The sequence below is a fragment of the Anopheles arabiensis genome, chromosome 2 (assembly GCF_016920715.1).
Source record: "Anopheles arabiensis isolate DONGOLA chromosome 2, AaraD3, whole genome shotgun sequence".
Taxonomy (NCBI): Eukaryota; Metazoa; Arthropoda; class Insecta; order Diptera; family Culicidae; genus Anopheles; species Anopheles arabiensis.
Window position 1 is genome coordinate 38,222,138 of NC_053517.1, and position 26,433 is coordinate 38,248,570.

Genomic DNA, 26,433 nt, shown 5'->3' on the forward strand with positions numbered 1-26,433 from the left:
AAGAGATGAAAGTTCAGGGAAGAATCGAAGGAATTAAACGCATTCGGAGCCCAGTTTAATGCGAATAATTATTTGGTTAGAATATGACATATTTTCCGGATTCCATGAAAAAAAACGTCTATTAGCTTGTAAATCTTGTAAATGTACATAATGAGTGTAACTCTGCTGTATTATTTTTTTTAAGAATGAGTTTAATATGGTTTTAACCTTTATTGAACAGAAGAAAATGTTGTCTTTAAAAATACTATACTTGAATTATTATACTACTGTTCTGTTCTAATAACAATTTCCCGATGCATGTTGCAGGCTTTGGCTTATTAATTTAATCCAATTTACGCAGAAAATATCAATTATTTTGTAAATTCTATATACATGCATGACTGACGGTAAAGTGTTTAGTTCATCTCTCTTTCTGTTCTTTCCTCAAACAAAACGAAACGTAACGAAACGAAATGAAGCTTGATGGAAGAAACCTATCAAATTAGAAGAAAAAAAAACAGCACGGACACGATCGTGAAGAAGTTGTTTCAGTGGAATCGAACCGGATGAAACCATTAACCCGTGTGTCTCGTAACAGTGTGTTTCTATTCTCACTTATTGGGCTCTCTATTTTAGACACAAGAGGGGTCTGTCCTCCATCCTTTTTTATTCTATCCAAGAGTGCCAAGTTCTCGAGAACGAGGGTGTGAGATGGCGAAATTAAATGGTCATTTCTCTGTATAACTAGTTTTGCTGCTAGTTTCGTGTGAGAATTGGGTTTTCTTTTCTTGGAAGTTGGAGTTGGAAGAGCATGGGATGGGTGCGATGTGTCCATTCGTCATGCCGATTTGTCTCCAGATATATGTTGGGGTTTTTTTCTTGTTACAACCAGAGAAAAAATGTGCCATGAGCGTTGTTTTACACCCTTTTCTTTAAATATTAATAGTAGTAGTGTCAGTGATTGTGAAATGTGACCATACACGAACGATCTTTATCACGTGCTCAAGCCTCGACCGGCTTTCAAAGCTCAACGGCTACATCAATGCCCGTTCTATTGAAATCGTATGTGTTTTTCGGTGACTTTTTCTACTTCGCTTCTTTTCGTTTCGTTCTGTTTGTGTGTGTAATGTATAAACAATAGCAGAGATGGATCTATTAGTTTGTCTGAGATTAGTTCGATGAGCAGCGCTATTAGAACATTACGATAGTGTTGAGTTCAATAGCTTAAGTTATTCGCATGTGTTTTTAACAAAGCTACTTAACCCAAAATTAATAATCAAAAATAACTCCTGAATTAACGTGCAAATACAAATAGATTAGTCTTTTTTTTAGGCAAATTCGATTCAAAAACCTTAAAGAGAACAGAGAAATCTTAGGGCTCCGGATGTAGGACGTGACAGGTGCATTATTTGCTGATTTTCAATGTCAAATTGCACTTGTCCCGGCCTGCAGCTTACCGCCCCAAATCATCAAACAATCAAACAAGTTGGAGCAAAACTGCTTTTGTTATGGTCCCTTTATGAATAAAACTAGGCGTTGTTTTTTTTTATAAGTTTAAGGAAAGAAGAATTTGGGGCTCGCTTTGAAGAAACATTTCAGCAGTATGTACGCGACTTCACAGCGATCCGCGGCATCGTCGGCTGCTGTGCGGCAGGAGTCAAGCCCCAGTCGGAACGGTTGCCGGTACGTTTCCGGAAGGATCTCGATCTGCTTCACTGCTGCATCGTAGTTGAGCTTTCCTTTTTTCGACTAAAATACAAAACAGGGCAACATAACGTTAAGGAAGAGAAGGGTTGTACAACTAACTGCTCAATAATACTTACTGTTTGTGTTAGATCCATTAAGCATGCGACGTAACACTTGAAATGAAGGGAGAATTGTAATGTTACTTGGCTGTTGAATGAAATAAACGATGAAACTGCTTGAACTCCTCTCACCTTAAACTCTTTATCGTCGGGAAAAATGCCCTGGCTGGGATAGTTGGCTATTTCTAGAACGATGCCCCAGACAACGGACAAATAAATTTAATTCAACTGACTGGAATTCTACAAAATTGTGTTTTTTATAAATATTATTACATACCTTCGGAAATTTTGTGTCTCGACATACACACCTTTCTCATTCCTTTGGCAATCTCGTCCATATCGGCTTGTGTGAGCGATTGTTGTGCATTCACCAGCGCTGATCGAAACACGAGGCAGTAGACACCAATCGCGGCCACCACCCACGTGACGGTATTCGACGAATAGAACGCGTTTGAAGTCATTTCACTGTGATCGTTACGTATCGACTGGTCAGAATCGTCCGATATTTTGCGATAAAATGTATAAAAGGCGTACTAGCGCGGCTCCCCTGCTGCAACCCTCCTGCACGTGGTGGTGTGGTGGTTGCACATACACGGGAGAGTTCGTCTCCACTGCTCAGCCGGAAGAGAGTTCTGATGCTTAGGTTAATTTAATGTGTGATAAGTGGCGATTAACTACTAAACCGGAACGTACAATTACATTCGTAAAGGGGATAGGACGAGTGGGTGAGATCGCTTGTTTTTTTGCAAATCATAGTTTCTCACTATTTATTATGCTTACCTTCTTCCAAATCAACACACGATATATGGCGATTGTTGCCGCCGCTGTATTGATCAATAGAGCACGACCACTGAGAATGAATGAAACATCACTATTTTCAAATCGAAATAAATGGACCCATTAAGAGAATGAATTGCTGGTGTTCCCGCTCAGTGTTCGAATTATTGATCGAGAAATTGAAATTCTCCAGGATGGTTTGGTGAAAGAGAACCCCACCGCACGTGAAGGTTTGTTGAAACAAGTGTCATCATTTTATCATTCCAGTTAATTAGTGGATATTTACGAAGCAAGGGATCATTCATTTCGCGTGTATTGAAGTGTAGAAGTGTGTAGTATAAAGCTAAATGTGATGCCACACTCATGGTTCAGAGTTGATAAGTAATGATTTAGCCGTAGTTCAGTTGAGGGGTGTTGTTCTCCTTACTAATGGTGCTAGTTGTTGTGTGTACGAATCTTATCATAATTTGATGTAACTGTTTTCTTAATTATCGTGCGTTGTAGTCTGCGGCTGCATGTCTCTCAGCTAAACAAGCAATGATGTCACACCGTTTGCATACTTGCAGGGGCAATTCGATATACAAGAGTTAGCGATATACCCCTGAAAGTATGCAATGCAACTGAAAGTATGATGTAAGGTGGTGAATACAGAATTGAATCTGTGATTGCGAAAATAAGTTCTTTTACAGAGTTTTCCAGGTGTTCTCATAGCTGTGGGACACATTGTTGACTCCTTCTTATGATAAATGAACTTAATCTAATAGGAATTGAACTACTGCACCCTTGTTGGCAAATCTAATACGAATTTCCAATGACCCTGTCCAAAAGGGTGTCATAAAGTCCAATTTCCATCATATAAAATTCACTTCCCATAGGAAAGAGTCAAGGAAGTTTCCCACAACTTTGAGAACCCCTGGAAAACCATGTATCGGACGAACTATTGGTAACATAATTGCCCTCTCTCCTATTTCATGATTACTGAAATCTTGCATTCCATCGGTGAAGTACCAGCTCCACTACGAACACGATACAGGCCAAACTAATGCCAAAGAAGTAGATGAAAAATACACCCAAAAAGTGATCGATCGAAAGCGCAACAGGTTCGTGACCGTTGTCCTGCGAGCGTGCCGTTACAATGTTGCGCTGCACCGTCAGTCCATAGTGTCGTATGAGGGACTGCAGGGGATAGTAAATAAGTAGATCAGCGAACTCAAAAGTTGTCAGTAGAACATTCGGCTTACCGTAAGCTCCAGATAGTGCAGCACACCGCACTGGTGCACCTCCAGTATGAACGCATTGTAAGCGTCCCGGAGAGGCCAAACCTTGCTGCAGAACCCGTTCGTGTGATCCAAGTAGATCGGTTGCTTGAGCGGTTGCAGCAGCAGGGACGCATTGAGGGCGAGCGGTGTCCCCAGCCCGTAGCTACCGTGCATCATACCCTCGATGACGTAGCCCATGCGCCGATCGGTAAAGGGCAGCCTTTCGCGCTCCGCACTGTCCGGTATGACGACGAAGCTTTCCCGCATGCGTATCATGGCAGGCGTTGTCGCCAGGTAGAGCGTGTAGATCCACACGGCGCTACCGCCCGTCCAGCGCATGTCCCGTGCCAGAAAATCGTCAACCGTGTCGATCGACGCTTCGAACCGTGGCAGCGTCAGAGTGCTGGCGAGTGCGCCGGCATAGCTGTTGCCGATCATGAACCCACCGAACAGCAGGGCGGCCAGCAGAATGGCCGCGGCTAGCAGATCTTTGCGCAGCCGTGCCGATTGCTCCACGTACAGGCTGACCATGAAGAACAGTGCGTCCAGCAGGTGCTGGAAGCGAGATTGCTTCTGACGATGGTTACCATTGGGCGGTACGATTCGCAGCCGGGTAACACTGACCATGAAAACGGTCAGCGTGCCGGCAGTGAAGGTGATACCTACGACAAGCCACAGGGAGGGAGGAAAGGACAGAAATGGCGTTTGCCAGAATGGCAGCAGGCGGGGCTTCGGTACCAGGGCCGAGATCATCGATATGCCGATCATTTGGGTGATGGTTGTCAGCTGGAACCAGGCGTGCCATGCCAGTAGGGCCCCCAAACCGACATCCGCCCGCTGTTCCACAAGATCGTTCAGTATAGCTGTGGTGGTTCCATTCTCGAACACTTCGCCCCAATCCGTTTGGTTAACTAAAACGAGGGGGCACAGGCGAACAAAAGTTGCAAAAGTCTGTTCGAAAGATTGTGATTTTCAGGGGCGCAAACTCATACTTAGCTCCACGGTACAGTTGTGACGGCGGCAAAACTCCATGGTCAGTATCAGTTCGAACCCATCCAGCCAAAACTCATGCGCCGCATCATCAGCACACTTTGCATTTCCTTGTCCGATGGGCTGCAAGAAACGAAAATACACACATGCAGGCACTGTGTAATGATGGTAAACTTCCCATCCTCCCAACGTACCACTTTCTTGTAGACGGAACAGGGCACATACTCTAACGTGCTAACGCGCACCCTTCTTCCTTTCATATCACGCACTTTATCGGGAAAGAAGTCGATTTTGGTACCGTGCTTTGGCTCAAACTCGACCACTCCATTCGCGTCCTGCTTCACTACAATTTTACCAATTTGCACCAACTCGATCCTTACACCGAGCGGGTAATTCGGGAGCAGCTGCGTTGTGTGTAGTTCGAACACGTCCTTCCGGTGATGGTTTCTTTTGTCCGATGATGAACGCACGATTAGCAGCAAGTTGACCAACGCTTCGAGTGTCTGGTTGTATTGCAACAGCCTGCTGCGATCGAACGTTGCAGATGTCGTCATGGCGATCAGGTGTTTCGGCGACGGGCGTAGCTTTGCCCTTTTGTGCACCTCGTAGAAGTGTTCCAGAAATGGGAATAGGGTCGATTCGGTAACGACAAATCCGCCACAGTTGGTGTCCACGGCTTGGAGTAGCTTTTGGCAGAATTCTTCCTTCTTGATGGCCCATACTGTTCCATTGGGCGGTGCATCAGCAGTAAGATCTTCATCTTCTAGCACAATATGTACCAGCGGTAATGGTGGTTCCCCGGTGGTAAAGGGGATGTTGTCGTGGAGCGAACGTATGAAGCACACGGTATAGTGTTGACTGTAGTATAGCCGCAACAGATGGGGGTGAGCAAAAACTGCAGGCTTGTGTTGAAGATGTTCGGTGGTAGTAAGTTAACCATCTTGTTTGTATCCATCCAGAAGGGGAAAATATGGTCAATCGTGTGAATGCTACTTTCGTTGCGGTGGATCCTTTTTATAAGGATCTTTCTATTGCGAAGGACATGTTACGCGAGCATTGCGAATATATAATACATGAAGGGACAACGCATTACAATTATTTTCCATCCCTTGTGCCAGAGAGCATGAGAGCAGTTCACTCAACATGGCCCTGGGACCAGCGATGTCAAACTCTTTTTTACTCCGGTGGCCAAAATGACACTGAAAATAGTAGCACGGGCCACAACAGCATAGTTTTTACATGATATTACATGATACAAACATCCAAATGTTGGCAATTCTTTTCACTTCATTTTGGGATGAAAGATATGTTGCAAAAGTTAAAACTTTGATGTAAAAAAAAATAGTTGTAGCAAATTATTTTCAATTGATCATAGGCCTCTGATATTTCCATCCAAACATTGGGTCTCCTAAAGAAAATTGCTAGCGATTTCTCCGACCTTATATGCCCTATATGAAGACTCTGCTCTCTGGTCAAATCGATTTTGGAGTACTGCTCAGTAGTCGGGTCCCGTACAGCTCGGACTCAACTCGGACTGGAACGTATCGAGCGGATGCTGCGATCGTTCACCAGGTTTATATGCAAAATCCTGGGTGGATTGTCCTTCCCATGCCTCCTTGCGAGAACAGGTGTCAGCAGCTTGGCCAGGAACTATTGGAAAACCGCCGTTCCCATGCCCAATCCGCCTTTATTGCCGCATTACTCCTTGGTAGTATTGATTCTCCATCCCTCATTTCTTCTATCCCTTTCTACACCCTCTAACCGTGTCCTTCGTAACCGTCCTTCCTTACTGATCCCATCCCGCCGAACTGCAATGGGCCGTAATGACCCCCTCCTTCATGCAATTCGTCGATTTAACTGTGTATATTCTATGTTTGATGTCAACCTTCCCTTATCCTCTTTCCTATCCCGCATCAGAACCCACCATAATCCCGAGCTGCCATATTTTTTGTTAATTTGTGTTAATTTTTGCTAGGTTAGGAACATAGGTAATTGCATGATTTTATGCCAGCTAACAAGATTCAGGGTACGCAAAACAATGTGCAAAATCTGCCCTTGACTAACGCGTTGGTTCCAATGCAGAGCCGTAAATTTTGTAAAGTGAAGTTGATATCGGTGTCATTTTGATTATCAATATTTTTGAGCTAGAATTGTAATAGTGAATTTTACTTTTGATGCTGTTTAAAGTAAATTTACAAACAGGCCGTTCAGTCCAGTTCGGATCTTCATTTTACCGAGTAGTACAAGGTATCATACAAGTCCTTAGTATCCGTTATTCCTTTCCTGCCAAACTCCAGAGAAATGTTCATTCATTATCGCGACCAAAATCAGAGCCATAAGTCTACGTGTAGTTAATCTAATCACATTGGTCTTGGTAGGATGCCTGATGGAAATCTTGAGATCGTTTGTATCATCCTATATCAAAAGTAACACGTACCAAAAAAGTTATGCCAAAAAGTGTGAAAGCTTGGCGCTTTCAATTTCAAGTGATTTTGTTAATTTTTACAAGTCTTTTTCTTATAGAAATTGCTTAATTGGTGGCCAAGTGCCTTGATTGATGGCTTAACAATAAATAAAAAGTGATGTTCCCAAACTTCATACACATGAGTAAGACATTCACGATTTTGTATTGAACAACCGTGCGTTGTTTGTTTTAACAATTGTACATCAAATAAATTGTACATCAAATAAACATGCTAAACAAATTTAATCATCGGGAAAGGGTGTAACATAATTTTCATTGATTTTTATCCATTTCATTAAAATTGTGCGGAATTGAAAGTTTAGTTTCATCAAAATAACCATATTTGATTTTCCTGCTATGACTTTAACAGTTATTGGAAATCTTATCTTTTTTATGCATACATGCATAGATAGAAAGTAGGGGAAAAAACGACATGGTTTTATGATGATGCATTGTCTGACAATGAGTAGAGAAACATGCGAAGTTCATATTTCATATTTCATATTTCAGGAGTCCGGAATTGACTGACATGTACTATAGAAGCAGAAATGCTTCTACAAAGAAATTTTGGCTCAAGCGGTCGCGGGCCAAACCAAAAGACATCAGAGACCATCAGTTTGACATCTCTGCCCTGGACCATTGGCTTATGAGCACGCAAATTAGAATTAAATTGTGTTTGCGCTTCCTTGCTCTTTAACTGTTTCCTATGGCTGTGCTGTGCGACTGACGCAAGTATCAAATCGCAATACGGATAAAGCGCTATCCTTGGAGGCGTTACGCAAGACGGACGGCAACAATAACTTCTTTGTGTGGTCGAATTATGGCCTAAATTACTCCAATCATTTTCCTTTTCTCACTGCGTATATCATACGTTGGGAATACTACGGGGATGTAATGATAAGTGGCATTATTTCATCCAAAGAATCAATTATTTTGTGCTTCTACCACGACTACAATGAGTGCGAGAGAGTAAAGCTTGAAATAATTTAATTTGTCTTGGTTTGTCTGCTTTCAAGTGCTGTAGCTTACAATTTGAATGTACCATCCCATTTCACACTTCTCTGCCCGTTGGTCTGGCCCTGTTTCTGGCAAAACGCACGCTACACTTAATTAGATAGTCGGCCACGCATCGCTTGATTCTTGGCCCGCACCAGTACCAGGCGAGTTCCGCCACAAACACAACCAGCGACAGCGATAGCCCGGCGAGCAGGATGAGCAGCGCGCCCGTAATGTTGGCCATACGCAGCGGCGTAAACTCGTCGCCGCCGGTTTCGCGCGAGTAGCGTAAGATTTGTTGCGACTTGAAGCTCAAATACCTGGCCACCCCGATCAGCTCCCAGTGGGCCAGTATGCCGAACGCCTTCAGATCCAGCACCAGCCGATCGAACCGGGCCCGCGCCGGCCACGTTTTCGAGCACATCCCAACCACCGACTCCCAGTAGATGTCTTCCGCCATCATTTTGCGGCCCTTCATCGCGTCCAGCTCCATCTGCGGGTGGGCCACGTGGCCGTACTCCATCCGCTCGACGATGATCGCCACCGTGCGTTCGTGCGCGCGGCGCGAAATCTCTCCCTCCTCCCACTCGCGAAACGTTGTCAGCAGCGTCAGCATGTCCGGCTGGTAGGCCAGCTGGATGGAGAACAGCCAGTTGACGGTCACACCGACCCAGGTCGTGCGCGTCTCCGCCAGATCGTAAACCGTGTTGATGCTTTTCTCGTACTGCGGCACGATCATGGTGCTGGCCAGACCACCATTGTAGCTGCTGCCGATCATGAACCCGGCGAACATGAGCGTGGCAAAGAGCAGACAGGACGCTATCAGCTCGTTCGGCATCGGTACGCCCTGCTCCATGAAGAACCCGATCATGATCAGCACCGAATCGCTGAAGGTGTATCGCGTGGCTTCGCCCAGCTGCAGGATGCGCTGCCGGCTGCGCGACATGACCAGCACGGCGAACGCACCGGCAACGAAGGCGGCCAGGACCGCACCCCACAGCGAACCGGTAAAGGACAGGAACGGTGTGCGCCAGTTCGCAATGATGCGTGGCTTTGCCACGATACAGGTGCAGCCGGAGCGCGAATGGACAGCACTGAAGGCAAGATGCTGGAAGCTGGAGTACCACGTGTACAGTCCGGCGAGAGTTATGTCCACCTCCCGTTTGGCCGGCGCACCAAGCAGCCCAAACTTGGTACCGTTGTCTAGCACGTTGCCCCACTCCGAAGCTGTGCAGGGGAGGATGGCAACCACAGAATGGTCAAAAATACAGAAAGTGATGCAGCACACGTTGCTTCTCTTACACTTACCGATCATGATTTCCGTCGTACAGTTGGCTATTTCACAGAACAGCACCACCAACCACAGCTCCGTGCCGCTGATCATTGCCGATACGTTCGGTTTCGGCGGCAAGATGTATCGTGCATTTCCCTCTCCAAGGGGCTGTATAAGGGTGGAAAGTACGCCAAGGAAAGATCAGATCAGGGAGCTCATCACGGGCACCACCATCGTACTTACTTTGTCCTCTATGAAGGCGTTCGGTAGGTACGGTACTGTTCCAAGCCTTAGGCGCCGCTTGTTCATGTTCGCAAACTTGTCCGGGAAGTGATTGACGCTCTTGGTGTTAGGAAACGAGTCATTTCGAGTGTCGATCACATCGATCACCCGTGGACTGATAGTTACAGGATTGCCATCGGAAATGTCCAGCGTGTACAGCTGGACAGCACCGGTTGCTTGGACGGTAGGTTTAGGCAATACAATTAAAATTTCTGGAATTTCTGGAGGAAAGTATTGATTTTAGTTAACGATTTACGATTAAAAACGCTAACGCGTGGTTCAATTTTACCCTCCACGACAAGCAGCTGGCTTATGGTAGAGAGAAACGGAGAGTCACTGCTTTCAAGCAGCATGAGAACTCTTTTTTCCATGGAGCGCTGCAGTGCTGCTTCGTGCACCGGAAGGAAGGCATCGAAAAAAGCGCCTGCCGCGCGTTCTGTTACAATAAATGACTGGCAACGGTACAACGCACAAATAAGTTAGTCCTACACTCTCTGATGTGCCAGGTATTGTTTTACAATTTCTATTCCCACCTGACATCCCATATCAACCGCAACACCGAGAGCCTTTTCGAAGTCATCGTTATTCTGAATCACTAGCACGATCGTTGGGAGCGGAGCAGTATGATAAAAACTATCGTTCCGTGCTATTATTAAACAAATTCCGAAAAAATGAGCAAAATACGTCAACACAAGATAATTGACCAGCGAATTAAGCCCCACAATATCATCCGAAGCGATGATGCTTTGGTTAAGTAGTGAGTGAGTAGGATTTTGATTTTCCATTGAAAACGCTTGCACAATATCACTTGGCACTTTGTGATCACGGGGGAATGAAGTCGTCTTTATATACCAGCACAAGCAAATCTATTTAATAATTTAAATGTAGGTTTAACTAACTCTCCCCACACACATTCACCTCCTTCTTTAGTCTCTTTGCCAGCTCAACGATTAGCTTCCGAACGCAAAAGCACATTAGTAAAGCGATTTCTCAATATTGATTATTGCGCTTTAGCCACTCATTGTTAGGCTTAACATTTCTGTGATATGCTTTTTAAAAATGCAACCATACAACCATATCCGTTTATTGTCTTTGCACTCGTTTGTTTATTTTGAATAGAGTTCTGTTTACTTTTGCTGCTGCTGCTGCGGCTGCTATCGCCCCATACATACCCAAGACTTACCTGACCGAGATACCGTACCAACTAGCAGCGCGAACATCGTTTGAATATGATGGGTGTACATTAAATGTTGTCTGTAAAGAAAGGTACAACAAGGGAACATTATTAGTTATTGATGTTGTACGATAACTTTGCGTTTGCTGCACGATACAGCGGATCGATCCAGCGTAATGTTTCAGGGCCTTGTTGACATCTTTTAGTAGAATTTCTGTAACATTAAACTATTGCAAAACGCAACAGAATGGCTAACGTTGTAGTGAAATTTAACTATCGGTCTCGTCATCAGTTTCATCATTAAAACATTCGGATCCAAGAGGTGCTCTAAATAAGGGGGGGGGGGGGTGTTCATTTTGACTGCTTCGTGCATGCTTACCTTAAGGAAAACTGGTATCTCAAATACATATAAGCCCATTCGAAGGATGACACACCGTACCAGCCCGCAGAGCGAGTGTGATGTAAAATGAGTTCTATGGAAAATAGAAGAAAATAGAAATCATAATTAATAAATTGGAAAAAGAAAATCGTAAAGAGCGGTTGCGTTTTCTTGTATCAGGGCCATTTTAACATCTTATAGTAAAGATTCTTAACGTCAAATTGCTGCAGAACGCTACAATATGGCTGACGTTGTGGCGAAACTGTACTATCAGTCTCGTCATCAGTTTCATCATTTAAATTAAACATTTTCTTTTGATAAAGTTAATCATATCCTCCCATCCCTAAACTTACCTTTGGAAATTATGAACATCGAAAAATGTAGAACGATTTCATCTTGCCATTTTGTTAGAGGATGAATTTGATCTGAGAAAAGGAAAAAAAACGAATGAAGATCGCTTAGTAAAATCATGCTTCAATCGAGTGATTTCATTTTGAACTTGATTCTTCGTTTCAGTACAATATTATTGCGTAGGAAATATGGAACCAGTTTTCTGCATGTGTGTATGAGAGAGAGCTGGGTGAAATCATCATACAAGTGAACAAGTTCGTAATATTATTTCTTAATGCTTAATACTGAAACATTTTCTTACCTTGATGTCATCAATCATGATCAATTCCCAATTAAGGTAGTTTGAGTTATTCATCTGAAACGAAAAAGAAAACAATCATGAATAAGTAGCATATTCACGCAAATGCCACGGGCCTTTCCTCTATTCAATTCGCAGCAAATCAGTTGATAATTTTTGTATTTTTTGCGTAGGAAATTATGGAACTAGCTTTCTTCAGATTTGTATCGAGAGAGCTGAGTGATATCATCATAAAAGAGGGCACACATTAACATTTTGAGTATTATTTGTGGAAATACTAGTTTTCTTACCTCTCAAGTATGCTATCATCGTAATCCATTCTTTTTTTGCGAATTTTATCTGCATGCATTCATCATTGTTTGCACATCATTGGAATAGGAAATCTGTAAAACAAATGAATATAAATATAAATTAGAATTAGCTTTTTCAAATTAGCAACGCTTTGCTTTACGGTTCAACAAAGACTCAGTAAAATAATTATCAATAGCGTAGGTTATTATGGAACCAGTTTTCTGCATGTTTGTATGAGAGAGAGCTGGGTGAAATCATCATTTGAAATAGAACTAAATGTATTTTAAATTTATCGCTCCAATCACTACGTACCTTTGTTGCAGTGTTTATCCAGCCAGCAGAGTAGCAGACCAAGAGTAGATTCTGCAAAATGAAACAAAATCGGCACATGAAATTATTTATACTCTTTGCTGTCGGATTTATTAAATCCAATAACGTCTTATTGGTGTTGAAATCAGTAGAATAATTATCAATAGCGTAGGTTATTATGGAACCAGTTTTCTGCATGTGTGTATGAGAGAGAGCTGGGTGAAATCATCATTTGAAATAGAACCAAATGTATTTTAAGTTAATCGCTCAAATCACTACGTACCTTTGCTTTGTTCCAGTGTTTATCCAGCCAGCAGTGTAGCACACCAAGAGTAGAATCTGCAAAATGAAACAAAAATGACACATTTATACTCTTTGCTGTTCGATTTATCAAACCCAATAACAACTTCTTATTGGTGTTGAAATCAGTAGAATAATTATCAATAGCGTAGGTTATTATGGAACCAGTTTTCTGCATGTGTGTATGAGAGAGAGCTGGGTGAAATCATCATTAATAGAAAGTTGTGCTTTAACGCTGACGGGTATGATAAGCATAATATTTATTTACCTCTTTATATGACGTTGGTACTGGAACGAGGGTGGAATGTATGAACAATCCTATCGACGATCGTCCACTTTTTGGCCGTTTAGTAGAAGGATCTGGAAGAAAATCGAAACCGTTTCATTACTATATGACCTTAAAAAGCAGACTAATTTGTAAATTGGAATCGATTCTAGAAATCAGACTCATTCTTATTGTCGTTCATAACTAGTTCAGCGACGAGAAATAACTTTTAAAGATTTGCTTCATCATTTAATTCAATTCTGATTGAAGTGACCGCTGTGCTAAAGTACACCAAAGATTTTTATTACATTTATTTACCTGTTTCGATGACGATGTAACTCGGTGGACAGTATAATCTTAACGATGATCGCTCGCTGCAATGTAATATCGAAGGTTCTGTAAGGAAACCAAAAACGTTTTATTAAATTATGAACTTAATAAGGTAGGAAAAGCGAAGAATGTTTCAGTCGATCAAAGAAAAATCAGACACATTCTTTTCCTCGGTTCATGATTACGTGAATTCAGCGACGAGAAATAACATTTACAGATTTGCTTCATCATTTGAAGGCAACGGAGAGGGAAAGGACAGAGTTTGAAACACATTTAATTCAACTCACCTTCTCAATTGTTGCTAGCCGGCTGTTTCTTCTGCGATGAAGTCGATCATGGAATTGCTGTAACGAAAATTGATTTCTTTTTAATACATCATTCAACGGATACGAGCGATACTTACAGCGGGGTTTGCTTTGAAGATAAATTGTCCAAAGCTGAACAGTTTCATGGGTTTCTTTCTGGCTAGAAATGAAAATGTTAAATCGAAATAAAGACACAAATTTCCTGTGTACACAACGCTGTCGAAGGTTGTATTTCTTTTCTCTTTCTCTCTTCGCGTTCCTCGCTGCTTCAAACACACTCCTATACTTGTTGGAAAATTAGATTGTAGTCAAACCACACCGCACCATCCAGCACATGGTTGGTGGGCTGACATTTTTCACGACCACCCCCTCAACACCGGACAAGCATCGGCGCAGATATTTAAACGGACGCCTGTACTGGCGGTTCGTAGCCTTCCGGACGGTCGACGACGACACCGGAAGCGGCACCGGTCGACACTTCAGCAGCCTTGCCGCCGCCATCACCGTGCAATTCCATCAGACTGGACAGATCGAATCGCGGCTTCTTCAGCACCTTCACCTGCAAAATGACACACACACACGCACGCACAAACGCCCGAGGGGAAGGACGAAATTTGTATCAGGAACGTTTATCACACACAAACTCTCAGCATGCTATGCTGCTGTGGGGGTTGTTCGAAAGGGCAATGCTTACCTTGCGGATGTAGACATCGTGCAGCGGGTACACGACCTGGCACGCCTTCTCGATATCCTTGGCGATCGAGTCGGGCAGCAGCTTCTCCACCACACCCTTCAGATCCGTGCTGGTGATTTCACGCTTGATGATGGCCGTCATCTTCGCGCGAATGTTCTTGATCTGCGAGTGCTGGGCGTAGCAGGTCTTGCGCTGCGACATCGAGTCCTTGATGGTGAAGCCGATGCAGAACACGCGCAGCATGAAGCCATCGGTGGTCTTGACGTCGACCGAGCACTCGATCAGGGTTTGCCATTTCTTGACCATGGATCTGTGCGGGAAGAAAGGAAACCAATCGATTACAGTTCATTACAATTTTTCACGTGTTTCGCCTCCTGCTTCCCATGCACCGGGAGACACCAGTGCCGCTAAGGTTAGGCGCAAGCCGCATTTGTTGTCTATGACATATGACGCGGCACACACACATACACACACACACACCTGCACTCTCATACGGCCGGATTCCGGGAAAGTGCGATTCACTCGAAGGGAAAAGTACTTACCGCAGCTTGTCGGTCGTCAAAGCCATACCGTGGAAGTTGGTAAGGACATCACGGCCGTTCACGCTCTCCGCCACCAGCTTGAACTTGCGGAAAGATCTCTCCGCATCGGGCTCGTTCTGCAGGTCGGCCAACGACACCTCAAACACGCGGCCCTTCAGACCGTCCGAGGCGATTTTCGTGCCCTGGGTACGGTTAACCAAGGTTTTGCCGACCTGGCGGTTCTTGAACATGTTCGGGGCCTTCACATCGTACCAATCCTTGCGCGTGAACGGATCCACGACCTTCTTTTTCGAACCTTTCTTGCCTCCTTTCGAGACACCCTTATTTTTGCCGACCGCCATGGTTACACTTCACGATCAAAAAGAACGGAAGTGGTTGCGCTGTGACAGCTCGTGACAACCGTCGGCCACTGAACGATCCGTTTTAGTACTGTCAATTTTGACAGCGCGATTTGGCTGGTTTGCGACATGACAGCGGGTGCTGTCATTTCCGTCTTGTCGCACGATATTATTGTTTACAATCTTTTCCAGAAAGTACGTAATCTTTGGCTGATTGTGAAATCGACTAAATCATGGTAATACAAAGAAACTAGTTTAATTATATGTGCTTAATTGGATTATATTAACGTTGTGTGCTATTTCCCAACAGACATCCTCGATCATTCTGGCTGGGCTGGGCCTAGCCGTGGTTGGGTATGGAGGAAGAGCGCTAATGCGTCAAATGCCCAATGCTGCGACCAAAATGCAGGAAGCCCTGAAAAATATGCCCAAGTTTGATGCTGAAATGATGGCCAGCTCGAAGTACTACCGTGGGGGATTCGATGCTAAAATGAACAAACGTGAAGCTTCCCTCATTCTGGGCGTAAGCCCATCCGCATCCAAGGCAAAGGTGTGCCGGATAGCAAACTCGTTTACGAAATGTGCAGAATGTATTTATACAGTTTTTGCCTTTTATTTTAGGTCAAGGATGCACACAAAAAGATTATGCTGTTGAATCATCCCGACCGTGGAGGCTCCCCGTACTTGGCCGCCAAGATCAACGAGGCAAAGGACTTTATGGACAATACTAAGTAAAGCATTAGCTATTCGCAATAACGAGAATTGTACAAAGTATCAAATTATTCGATAAAATAACGAGAGTAGTTGGTTAATAGGTGAAAAACTTCTGAGGGGTTTATCATATTTTGCAGGAGATGGTATCACAATAGACAATCCTCTCGAATTAGCTCTATCATTTTGATGACTATCAGGCTGAAGCGGTAATTAATTCGTACAGATAAATTGAAGTTCATTCCAAGGATTTTTGACAATGCTTGTGTTAAAAAAAAGAAATTACCAAAAAATAATAATTTCACCAGAAGCATACGCTATCACGATGTTTTTGAATTTAGAACAATTTTAGTTGTACTAATAATGTACGCTGACAGCTTCCTTTAGTTTGTTTACGCACCTGAGCGATGGACTGTACAACACATCACAAGTACCGCTAGCCAACGGGACCCGGACTGAGGCATCATCAGCGAGCCAGTTTCAAAGGACTGCTGAGCTAAACTATCAGTTGTGATACAATTGTTGCTTTCCAGCGTGTGTATTAGAATTAAATACTTCCCTCCATTAAAGTGAGTGTTAGTGCGTACTGTATATTAAATCGCTGGCCAGGGTACATGCCAAAAACATCGACCCGTACGCCGGTATTCGAAACATTCCAGCGTGGCATATCTTGGCTGTCTTTTCTAGAAGCTTAGCCCTTTCATCACAGTGGAACAATACCCCAATGGGGCAGTTGATTATCTATCGCGGTGTTGATAATGGAATTCAATTTTCTTCTCGATGGCGTTTTTTTTTCAGACTCGTTCGGACGATTCGGCACAGCACCGACTAGAAACGGAAAATGCGCAAGCTACGCGGTGGACAGACGAAAGAAACGCGCAAACAGCGCCAGGAGCGGAAGGAGGAAAATTTAAAAATCCAGCAACAGATGAAAACGATAGTATTACCCACGATTGGAGTGATTTTCCTGTGCATAGTGGTGTACGTGTTTCTGAAAACTCGCCCACGATATGAAGAACTCTAGTCTCGCTAGCCTTAATGGGCCCTTTTTAAGTTTTTTTTGTTTGTTTGATTATTTGTTTGTACCTTTTTGCACTGCCGGGACTCTATCGTGCAAGTGATGCAGTGTGCGTGAGATGGTTTCCAGTTAGATTGATACTGTATTTTTTGCGACTGATATAGCAACGTTTTAATCACATGCACAAATCGGTTATTTGTACAGTGTATCGAGAATATATCTACAGATTATATTTACACTATTACACAGATTTTGTCATTAAATTGGTGCGCTCGATCCGAAACTGCCAAGTCTATTAGATTAGCACAATTTGTTTCATCCCTTTTACTACTCTCACTTAAATAAACAGAGCAGCCTGCTCCAAGAAAGGGAAAGACATTTTATCCCGAGAATTTACATACACACGCACCGGGAAGGTGTCACTTCCCTCTTATCGCGGGACTGCAGCAATGTGAGAGATAGAGAGAAATGTCACTTTTCCTCACAATGCGATAAGATGCAATTAAGCAAACAGTGGAAGAAGAGGAGCAAAAGCCCAACAGAACGGCGCGCACAAAGTGCACTCCTTTCTCCAACACAAGCAACAGCAGTAACGCCACGCGAGACCCTTGCCGTGCTTAATTGAATTAAAGGTATCTATAGTCACACAAAAACAAACACAGCACACTTTGTTTAGAAAACCGGGACAGGCGGTTCCCACCCAGCCACGAGAGAAACAACGCAAACACACGCGGAAGTGCAGGTGAGAGGAGTTGGTCAGTCGTGGGCTTACTGTGCTTCGGTCAATCCAGTAGGCAAACAAAGCGAAAGCCAGAGGATGGATACTGTGCGTAATCAATCCGTTCCCAGCGTCACACTGGAATCAGCTGCACCGGTCACAGAGGGTGGTATCAACATCGCGAAACGATATCCGGACCGGTCGGATAATTTGTACTTCCTGTTCATCCCTTTGGCGGTACTGGTTACGGTGATGCTGCTGTCCGTTGTGGTAAGTTTTGTGTTGATTGGACCAGTGTGGCAGTTAATGAGTAATGGTCTGCGTCCCTAGGTGTACTTGATGGCTAGGAGACGCCATAAGATTCGCTCCAAGTACAGCTACGTTCCCAGCTTTAGCTTCGAATCGTCCGATCTGGACGAGGAGCGGGAGGAACGCGAAACCGATCATCTGCTGAAGGGCGGGAAGCTGCGCCTGGAAGAGCCGCCGTTCGAGGAAGCATCCGGCGGGAATCCGTTTGCCGGGCAACGGTACGGGGGCAGCCACGAGCTGTTCGCCTAATACAATTAAGCAATGTGTCCCACTTTTCCACACTGTTAGCTTCTTGGTAGGTTAGAATAGAATTACCCTAACGGTTTGTGATACACTTAAATCGATAGAGCAGTCGTCGGCCAGTTACACACCAAAGAAAATACAATGGAACCGTCCATTGGATCGGTTTCGATTGGAAAAAAAGTATTGCGATTAGGCACTTACTTAACTACAACAGTACTGCCAGGCAGGCCAGGCGTAGGAACCGCTCTTATTACACTGTATCTGGATTGTGATATGGTTGTAGCAGGGAAAACAAATGTACGTAAACGACGGAAACGTTGGGATGAGGGATAACAGTTTTGTGTACTTAAAAAAACTGAACTTCAATACACATTATTTTGTTCTTCTACAAGGTTTGGTTACATCTAGCATTAGCATCATTGAACTAACTAATCACTCTGCTGTCCTTTCTTTAACAACGCTCGCAACTAATCACCTACCCGATAGGCGGCGAGCGATTTCACCGATCCTCATTTTCATTCAAATAGCGTAGCGTAAGGTCATACATACCGAAAAATATGGCACCACCGAGCGTGATCCACGTGACCCGTGGAACGAACCCGGCAAACACGCCGCGTATACCACGCTCCCGGTAGATGTTGCGCAGTATACGGCCCATCCCTCCCATCCGGCTGCTTTCGAGCTGTTCCGGCCAGCATGATGCGAGTTTTCGCCACATCCAGTGGCGTCGTCAGCCCGGCCGCAATGCCACCGGAGATTGCGCCACATATCGCGACGGACAGGGGCGTTAGCGCCGTGCCGGTCACATCCGTCCAGTGCAGCTTGAAGTACTCCCACAGTGGAAACTGTATCAGCGAAAAGGGCACATCGCGCATCACGGTCGTACCGAACCCGCGGTACAAACCCTTCCGGATGCCCTCCTTCCTGAGTGCCTCGTACAGTATGGACAGCGACGATGCGTTACCCTTGTGCAGTAGCGCCTGTCGCCGTTGTTTGGCGATTTCGATCGGGACCCGTATCAGACAGGCCACCACTTCCGCGGCCGCTGCCGACACCATGTGCACGTACGGTAGCTGATCATGGCTGGCGTACTGGCGAAGGTGTGATTTCATGGTTTCGTACGTGCAGAAGAATAGGGCCGACGTTGGCGCACTGCCGGCTGCTGTGGCTGCGAGCCCTTTGTACACGCCGCGAAATCCACCCGAGGCGATAAAACCACGCTCACTCTGCAGGCGCGTTTTCACCGTATCGATGGGAAACAGTGCCACATCCACTACCAGCCCAGCCACTCCACCCGCCTGTGTTCGGTTGGGGAAGAGAAAGGGAAGCGATTAATTAAAAACGCTCAAGTGCGACCACTCGTGTGTCTTACTATCAGTGAAGACCAGTAAATGCTTTTCGCACCGCCCAACGTTGCCGTAGCGAGTGTGTTGTCTTCCAGCTCCATTGCGAGGCACGTTGTGATGCTTTGGGACGATAATTACGCCTTGTCGTTGCGTGTTTGCAACCCGTCGATGAGGTTGTTTTAAGGTGGTTGAAAGATGTTATTATTGCATCACTGCCGGAAGACGCAGATTTTCACACCGGTTCCTTTGCCATTCAGTTTCTCGCCAGCTTTTACCGGGAATGTGGAATTTGTTTACACAGAGAACTGTCAACGGATGAACACCCAGTGAATCGAATGACCGTCGGACAACATAAACGAACTCACGCCCTCTAGTAGTGGGTATTGCAAACTCGCAGAGATTTAAATTTAACTGAAAAATGTGTTGTGTAATTTTTCATACGAACCGGATGGATTTTATTCGAAGTGGATTTTTTTTATAGAATACATCCAAATTTGTTATTAAAACAATCAAGGGTGGAAACAATTCCAGATGTTTAATACGTATCTCACTTGACCGAAAAACAATGTAGGAATGCACCGAGGAATGCAAGCTGATCCATCTTTTATATCATGAGAATCACCCTTCCACGGATGAAATAGTTACATTCCACATGGCCTCTATAGTTTTGTGCTTGAGAATGGGAATTACATTTTTTAACTTAACATTCATCACGCGACCTAACGTAGAAATAAAAAAGATTATTATCATTTTGCATCTCCATCTCATGTGAAAAAAAAAACCTTCGCATAAATTGCATCGTTCAATTACAGTTCAATTCAAAGTTCAAGGCTTTATTATTAACATTTTTTTTATATTTAACATTCCTGTCTTTATGCTACGTATTGCATACATTTAAACATTGAAGTTTTTTTAATGTACTCTTTTTATCAGTCTTAGCTTTCTCCTGTGTGCTTACAGTCTTTTACAATCAATCGATTGCAGTTTTAAAATAAATACTTAATCTATCACCTAGAACCTACTGCCTAGCATAGCTTCACAAGGGCTAGTCTCTTCTACGAGGCTATAAAATCCTACTGCAGCGCCTCCAGCCGGGGCCACACAACTCACACCACTCCCAGCTTACTGTAGCCCGAAGTTGGGCGGCGTGGCAAAAGCTTCATCACTCGCTTGCGCACGCCGAGAAACTTTTTGCGCGAAGATGCAATGCCGCCGGAGATTACACTAGACAGTCCTGTCATTGTTACCTGGCCGGCGGTTTGGCGACTGCTCTTCTTGCCCAGTCGCGTCAGCGATCCACGGCGCAACAGTTGGGGCGATTTGCGTGGCGTAAGTGGCTGTGCGCAGTCCGCATTGAGCGCGAAACTATCGTCGAACTGATTCATGCAGGATTGATCTAGTAGACAGGAATCTCGCCGTACCGTGTGGCCGATGCTGAGCCGCGTTGCCCTCGACAGCGAGTTTCGCCGGTCGTTGTTAAGCGATCGCAGTAGGTGCCTCGCCAGTGGTGGAACGTCGGTCGTGTGTTGCTTCATCAGTTTGGGTTGCTTCTTCAGCTTGGCACCACGAATCGGAGTCCGGAGCGGTGAGGAACGTTGAAAATGGGACAGGTCAGCCATTTTGTTTGTTGGTTTATTTTTCGATAGCGTTGAATAGGATGAAAGTTTGAAAACTTTGTTTGATTTTTGTAGGAAAATTCAACGATCTCAGCGCAATACTGTGCACGGTACTCGGCTGCTGTACGACGACTGCTGATGCTGCAACGATCTGCGAGCAGTTTTAAACCAAATCTGGCACAGGTATGTTTGTTCGTATTCCAATCGAGAGAAAGTGAGACTGCAACAATTCTAGACCGAGGCAAAACAAATACAGCCTACGAGAGGTGCCTATTTTGCTTTTGTTTTGACTTCATCCTTCTACCTTCAATACACGGACTGGGGTTGTTGTACCCGTTGGGCTGAGAGGTGCATAGTTAATCAACAGCACTGTGCAGGATCGAACATGAACCAACGTGGCATCATAGACGCAGCATACGTTTCGCACCGTTCGCACTAGCCACCATCTATGATCAGTTCCATTCAAAGATTTTCCTGGGAGTTACGGGACCCACACACGACATTCGGTGCGAAAGATCGGCGAAATGTATTAGTGTGTGCCAATGTCTAGACTACCTTTTTCTTGTTTTATTTTGATCCCTTGGTTTACACCCACCGCGTGTGATGGGATGCTCTGTGCACGGGAGTGTGATAGGTAGCGGGCGATGTTTGTTTGAATTATTCCTACGGCATCGGACCTATATACAGGTATATTTGATCCGACGCGTTCTGGCCCACCGGCTAGACCCGTGGCAGACATGTATAATCACATTTTTATCTGTTTAACACGTCTGAAAACTTTAATTGGAGTCATCTTCGGATCTGGACTGTAATTAGGTCGTTGGATTTGATCCTTGAAACAATACCAATTGTTTGACTTTCATTTTGCACTGTATTTTCATTTTCATTGTCTGCATTTTCCTGCACACAGTCGGTTCCCATTGGTCGCTCTTTGATTGCATGCTAGCTTTTAAATTTGTGCCTTCTAATCCACTCGTTTTTTTCATATAAAAAATACCTTAATAGGCCATGATATTTTGAAGAATGTTCCGAAATTTCCATACAAATGCGTGCTGTTTAATTGAACTTGTCAGCTCAGCTACCGGACGTTTAACTAAAAAGCGTTAAACAATTGAAATCTTACTGCATCTTCACTCAATCCTTCGATAAATCTGCTTCATAGCGATGAGTAATTCGCAAATGGGCTTAACTTGCGTTAAACACCATTCAATATCACCGGAACAATAACGACCAAGTTAAACATTTCACCAAATTTTCGAGCAGTGAAAAGTCTCCTCCTTGCTGTTATGGACTAATAAAATAATTACCAAATCGATGTTGAGGTGCAATAAAAAATGTTAAAAAACCAGGCACCAAACACCACCTGATCATCTCGGGTCCGCCAAAGTCAAGGTACTGAAACTCATACCCCAGCCAAGTATCGTTACCCTATTGTTGTTGCCGTTGTGCCGTACCCATTACAAAGAAACTGTCCTGTCGATCAAATCCCAATCGATTGATAATTTACGGATCCCTTCCTTTACTAACCGTACATTTATTTATAATGTCCTCGAGAGTGTAGCACCATCAACAGGACCAGCAATATGTTGTTTTGTTGCCTGGTCCAACGGCAATCCTTCGCTACTGGATCGGCTCTTGAGTAGTGCACTTGGGCCTGGTTCGGATTGCTTTTCACGGGCACGGGCAAACAAATTCCTAGCCAAATGATGGGAATTTCCCATCATTTTGGAGCCCAAAAACCGTCGCTTATATCTCAAAACGGTTTTCTTCTGGCTGGTAGGGCAGCGAAACGGATCGCATCTTCTAGCCTGTCCAGTGGTGGGGTGAGTAATACGACGGCCGCTATTACGTGTGTGTGGTAGTACGTTTCTTGCTGTTCTAGAAAATGCATTTATTAGGCTAGGCTTTACACCTTCATTGGAAGAGGAGTGGTTTCTTTTGTTTCATGAAGGACAATAATTTTTATTACAATACTTCTGCTTCATATTAGAGTTGAAAATCCCTATTTTATTGAGAATGGATTTTAGTTATTTTGGAAAACGTTTTATTTTACGTTCAAACGTTTCATTTTCAGTAAATCGTCATTCAAGGAAATTTACTCAGAGAATATAAATTAAATGTACGTAACTGGAAGTAAAATGAAGCCACATATACATCATTTTCTTGTTGCTTGTTTATTTCATTTTCATACAAATTCGTTTCGAGTATTATAATATTTCAAGGAATAATATTTTCTTAGAGCTATGTAATTCAAGTCCTGTGAATTTTTGTAATTCTTTCGTAGGTTCTATGCAGTTCTTTGATTTACTTCAACAGCTAATTTTTCACATTCATAGGCTCACTACTAACGATGTTTCGTATAAAAGATAAATACAAATAAAGGATCGTGGCCGTTTTCGACCGGACTTGAGATTTCACTGGCAATATTCAAATGTCGAAAAATGAACGGGTATGTTGAATGTTTCTTCTTTTCCTTTTCAATGTGTCTGAACAAGTTATTTCATAAAAGAACTTCTGCTTCTGACTTCCGTTTCAATTGTGATTCCTTATCATTTCTTTTCAATTCATACTTCTTCAAAACTTTAATGCGTTTATATCGTTTTTTGTAATAACTATTTCAACTGGTTTCAATTCAACTGGGTGTGTATGCTTCGTATATCGTGTAAGTGTTATACATAACTTTTCTCTCATGAGTACCCTGAAGTTCCATTGGTTCATGTGTGATACAATGCGTACACAATATTTGTGTGAAAATTTATATTAAAAATCCAACTTTAGCTGGTGCTGATTATTTAAAAATAATATAAAACAAAAAAACAGTGTTATAACTACCAAATAATTCATAAGATTTCAATTCGAATTTGAGTGATGCAAATGATATATCACAACTACTAACTACAAAACTCTTAATGAAAATTGTTCTTCAAGAGAGACAGAGAGATCGAAAGTTCAGTTTACGTATGGGTGTGTTTTTTTTACGTTTTACAAGCGACGTAGCCATACTACTCAGTCTTAGTAATATTCAGATGAGCGTGTGATACAACAGTTGCGTATCCTAAATCTATCAACGTTGTAAACGGCGTTGTTCTTCTAGTATGTGATTTCATTCATTCAATGGTATAATATCTTTCAATGGCACGTTTTATAAATTGAGCATCGTTGTTGCACCGTCTCTCTTTCTACGATAATTTCCAATCAATTCGCCCTGCGAATATGCATTGTGTGCAAGGTATTAAATGGCAAAGTAATAATTGTATATCCAATATTAGTAAATTTGGTGTTATACTTGTGCTGAGGTGTTCGCGTCCATAGACATAGTTGTTCAGCACATTTAAAATGTCTTTTCTGGTAGCGCTTTAAGTCTTCCTTTCGTATCTCGGAAATTAAAGTAATATTTTTCATTGTCATGACTTCAATGACTTATTTTGCAAATCTTTTGCCATCTCGCTTTCATTGACTACCGATACTGCCGTTCAAAACTATCAACTGTGCTATCGGGACCGAGGATTTGTTGCCCTTTTCCGGGAGAGAAGGTTGTTCCGTAGTCAATTGTACGGGATGATTCGGTACATCGGGCTGCTGTCCCGTTGAAGGTGCCATGCGTAGGTCCAGCTCCTGTGAATTCTGCTGCTGCATTTGTTGCAGTTGACGCAGATTGAGTGCATTGACCACACTTCTAATCCTCATCACGTCTTGCTCATGCTGCCGACGCCTTTGCTCTTCGTGCAGTAGTTTTATCGACGACAACTCGTGCTGTTGGCGGGCGTGATGATGCTCCAACAGCTTCTGGTAGTGATACTGCTGCTCCTGACGTACATCCTGAGATAAAGACAACTGCAAACTCAGCCCTGTATTGACCACCCCCAATGAGCTTTCTCTATTTGCTTCGTGTCCCGTTTCGTGCGCCGTTTCGTGCGTTGTTTCGTGCGCCGTTTCGTGCGCCAAACGCAAGTGGTTCTTCATTTTGTCCGGACGTGAAAATTGCTTGTCGCACACTGTGCACGGAAACACCTTGCGCTGTTTGCCCTCGTGGTATAGGAAAGCGTGCCGCTGGAAGCTGTATTTGTTTTTGAACGTTTTTTCAAAGCCATCCTTAGCGCACTCCATGCACTGGTACATTCCACCGTTGATTGTGGCGTACTGGAACAAATCAAGCCCGCGAACGGACATCTCTGTGAGTGCTTTGGCCGGATCGTTCGGCGATATGGTGTGGCGTGTTCGACGTTTCGTAACTGCCGTAGCAGGTATTCTCATTGGTTTAGCGGAAAATGCACCGCTCAGCATATTTATGTGGTCCGTACGGTTTTCCAGCTCGGTTATCGCTTCCGCGTCTGGTGTTGGCGTGTCCTGAGCAGTGGCACGCACACGAAGATCACTAGGTTCGTCGTTGTCTGTTTCGTCGAGTTTCGGTGCTTTAGCTTCCTTCGATGAATCCTCAGTCCCGTTTGCAGTCTGGTGTACCAAGGGTACGTCAAACGATCTACGCCGTTCGATTATCGTGACATCCTGCAGATGCCCATTCCGTTTCAACTCTTGCAGCAGTGGCGGTAATGTATCACCATCGCGTGACTCCGACGGGTTTGAAGCAGCCTCGTCTGAGAATTTCGCACAGTACGCCTTAGGAAGAATAAACTCAATTTCCTCATCACTCTCTTCCTCCTCTTCTGCCCCATTGATCGGATTTGTTGCTACTGGATTGGTGCTGCGATCCTTTTTCTCCAGATTGATGGGGAATATGGATAGTTCCGACCCTTGACAGGGAATCATTGCCATACCTTAAAGGGATAGACAATAAAACACATATTAGAATAACTTATGATTCTATTCCAACAAAACAACATGAAAATTGGTAGACGGATGTTAACAAATGTTAAGTATAAATGTTAAAAAGTAAAATAAAAATAACAAAGGTTTTCAATTTCATATCATTGTTTATTATGTGGTTTGCGTGTTTCTATCAAATAGCATTTGTTTAAATATACATTCAATTCAATGTGTGTTGATTGTGCTGCTTTAAGGATAAAACATGTTCACAAAATTGGATTAAAATTAAGCTTATTTTACCGCCAAA

The 26,433-nt window shown here is 43.7% G+C and overlaps 9 protein-coding genes across 10 annotated transcripts; 3 read left to right on the forward strand and 6 right to left on the reverse strand.

Moving 5' to 3' along the window:
- Window positions 1-1,465: 1,465 nt before the first annotated feature.
- LOC120896645 (general odorant-binding protein 72-like) lies at window positions 1,466-2,339 on the reverse strand. Its single transcript, XM_040300913.1, has 4 exons — window positions 2,062-2,339; window positions 1,917-1,969; window positions 1,803-1,838; window positions 1,466-1,728 (listed from the first exon to the last, which is right to left on the reverse strand). The coding sequence occupies exons 1-4, from the start codon at window positions 2,243-2,245 to the stop codon at window positions 1,534-1,536; spliced, it is 468 nt and encodes a 155-aa protein (XP_040156847.1). The 5' UTR covers window positions 2,246-2,339; the 3' UTR covers window positions 1,466-1,533.
- A 9-nt stretch (window positions 2,340-2,348) lies between these two features.
- Window positions 2,349-5,706, reverse strand: LOC120896644. Its single transcript, XM_040300912.1, has 5 exons — window positions 5,005-5,706; window positions 4,813-4,933; window positions 3,803-4,731; window positions 2,565-3,737; window positions 2,349-2,416 (listed from the first exon to the last, which is right to left on the reverse strand). Exons 1-4 carry the CDS (start codon window positions 5,362-5,364, stop codon window positions 3,537-3,539), a joined length of 1,611 nt encoding a protein of 536 aa, XP_040156846.1. The 5' UTR covers window positions 5,365-5,706; the 3' UTR covers window positions 2,349-2,416; window positions 2,565-3,536.
- Window positions 5,707-8,244: 2,538 nt separating this feature from the next.
- Window positions 8,245-10,779, reverse strand: LOC120896767. Its single transcript, XM_040301189.1, has 5 exons — window positions 10,359-10,779; window positions 10,115-10,277; window positions 9,787-10,046; window positions 9,579-9,711; window positions 8,245-9,497 (listed from the first exon to the last, which is right to left on the reverse strand). The coding sequence occupies exons 1-5, from the start codon at window positions 10,608-10,610 to the stop codon at window positions 8,326-8,328; spliced, it is 1,980 nt and encodes a 659-aa protein (XP_040157123.1). The 5' UTR covers window positions 10,611-10,779; the 3' UTR covers window positions 8,245-8,325.
- Window positions 10,780-14,025: 3,246 nt separating this feature from the next.
- LOC120896770 (40S ribosomal protein S3a) lies at window positions 14,026-15,440 on the reverse strand. Its single transcript, XM_040301192.1, has 3 exons — window positions 15,064-15,440; window positions 14,522-14,831; window positions 14,026-14,386 (listed from the first exon to the last, which is right to left on the reverse strand). The coding sequence occupies exons 1-3, from the start codon at window positions 15,402-15,404 to the stop codon at window positions 14,228-14,230; spliced, it is 810 nt and encodes a 269-aa protein (XP_040157126.1). The 5' UTR covers window positions 15,405-15,440; the 3' UTR covers window positions 14,026-14,227.
- A 70-nt stretch (window positions 15,441-15,510) lies between these two features.
- On the forward strand, window positions 15,511-16,224 carry LOC120896772 (mitochondrial import inner membrane translocase subunit TIM14). Its single transcript, XM_040301195.1, has 3 exons — window positions 15,511-15,637; window positions 15,712-15,951; window positions 16,023-16,224. The coding sequence occupies exons 1-3, from the start codon at window positions 15,635-15,637 to the stop codon at window positions 16,134-16,136; spliced, it is 357 nt and encodes a 118-aa protein (XP_040157129.1). The 5' UTR covers window positions 15,511-15,634; the 3' UTR covers window positions 16,137-16,224.
- Window positions 16,225-16,475: 251 nt separating this feature from the next.
- Window positions 16,476-17,374, forward strand: LOC120896774 (single-pass membrane and coiled-coil domain-containing protein 4 homolog). The gene is made up of 2 exons (XM_040301196.1): window positions 16,476-16,681; window positions 16,911-17,374. The coding sequence occupies exon 2, from the start codon at window positions 16,954-16,956 to the stop codon at window positions 17,134-17,136; it is 183 nt and encodes a 60-aa protein (XP_040157130.1). The 5' UTR covers window positions 16,476-16,681; window positions 16,911-16,953; the 3' UTR covers window positions 17,137-17,374.
- Window positions 17,375-17,529: 155 nt separating this feature from the next.
- Window positions 17,530-18,791, forward strand: LOC120896771. Of its 2 annotated transcripts, XM_040301194.1 has the most exons (3): window positions 17,530-17,762; window positions 17,922-18,118; window positions 18,179-18,791. In XM_040301194.1, exons 2-3 carry the CDS (start codon window positions 17,948-17,950, stop codon window positions 18,404-18,406), a joined length of 399 nt encoding a protein of 132 aa, XP_040157128.1. In that variant the 5' UTR covers window positions 17,530-17,762; window positions 17,922-17,947; the 3' UTR covers window positions 18,407-18,791. The 2 variants fall into 2 exon arrangements, with proteins under 2 accessions (XP_040157128.1, XP_040157127.1); XM_040301193.1 differs by having other exon boundaries at window positions 17,533-18,118.
- LOC120896769 (S-adenosylmethionine mitochondrial carrier protein homolog) lies at window positions 18,724-20,297 on the reverse strand. The gene is given in 3 exon segments (XM_040301191.1): window positions 18,724-19,088; window positions 19,090-19,698; window positions 19,773-20,297. Coding segments are annotated over 3 exon segments (873 nt in total). The 5' UTR covers window positions 19,848-20,297; the 3' UTR covers window positions 18,724-18,899.
- Window positions 20,298-23,517: 3,220 nt separating this feature from the next.
- Window positions 23,518-26,156, reverse strand: LOC120896768 (protein tramtrack, alpha isoform-like). Its single transcript, XM_040301190.1, has one exon. It carries the CDS (start codon window positions 26,133-26,135, stop codon window positions 24,813-24,815), a length of 1,323 nt encoding a protein of 440 aa, XP_040157124.1. The 5' UTR covers window positions 26,136-26,156; the 3' UTR covers window positions 23,518-24,812.
- Window positions 26,157-26,433: the final 277 nt, after the last annotated feature.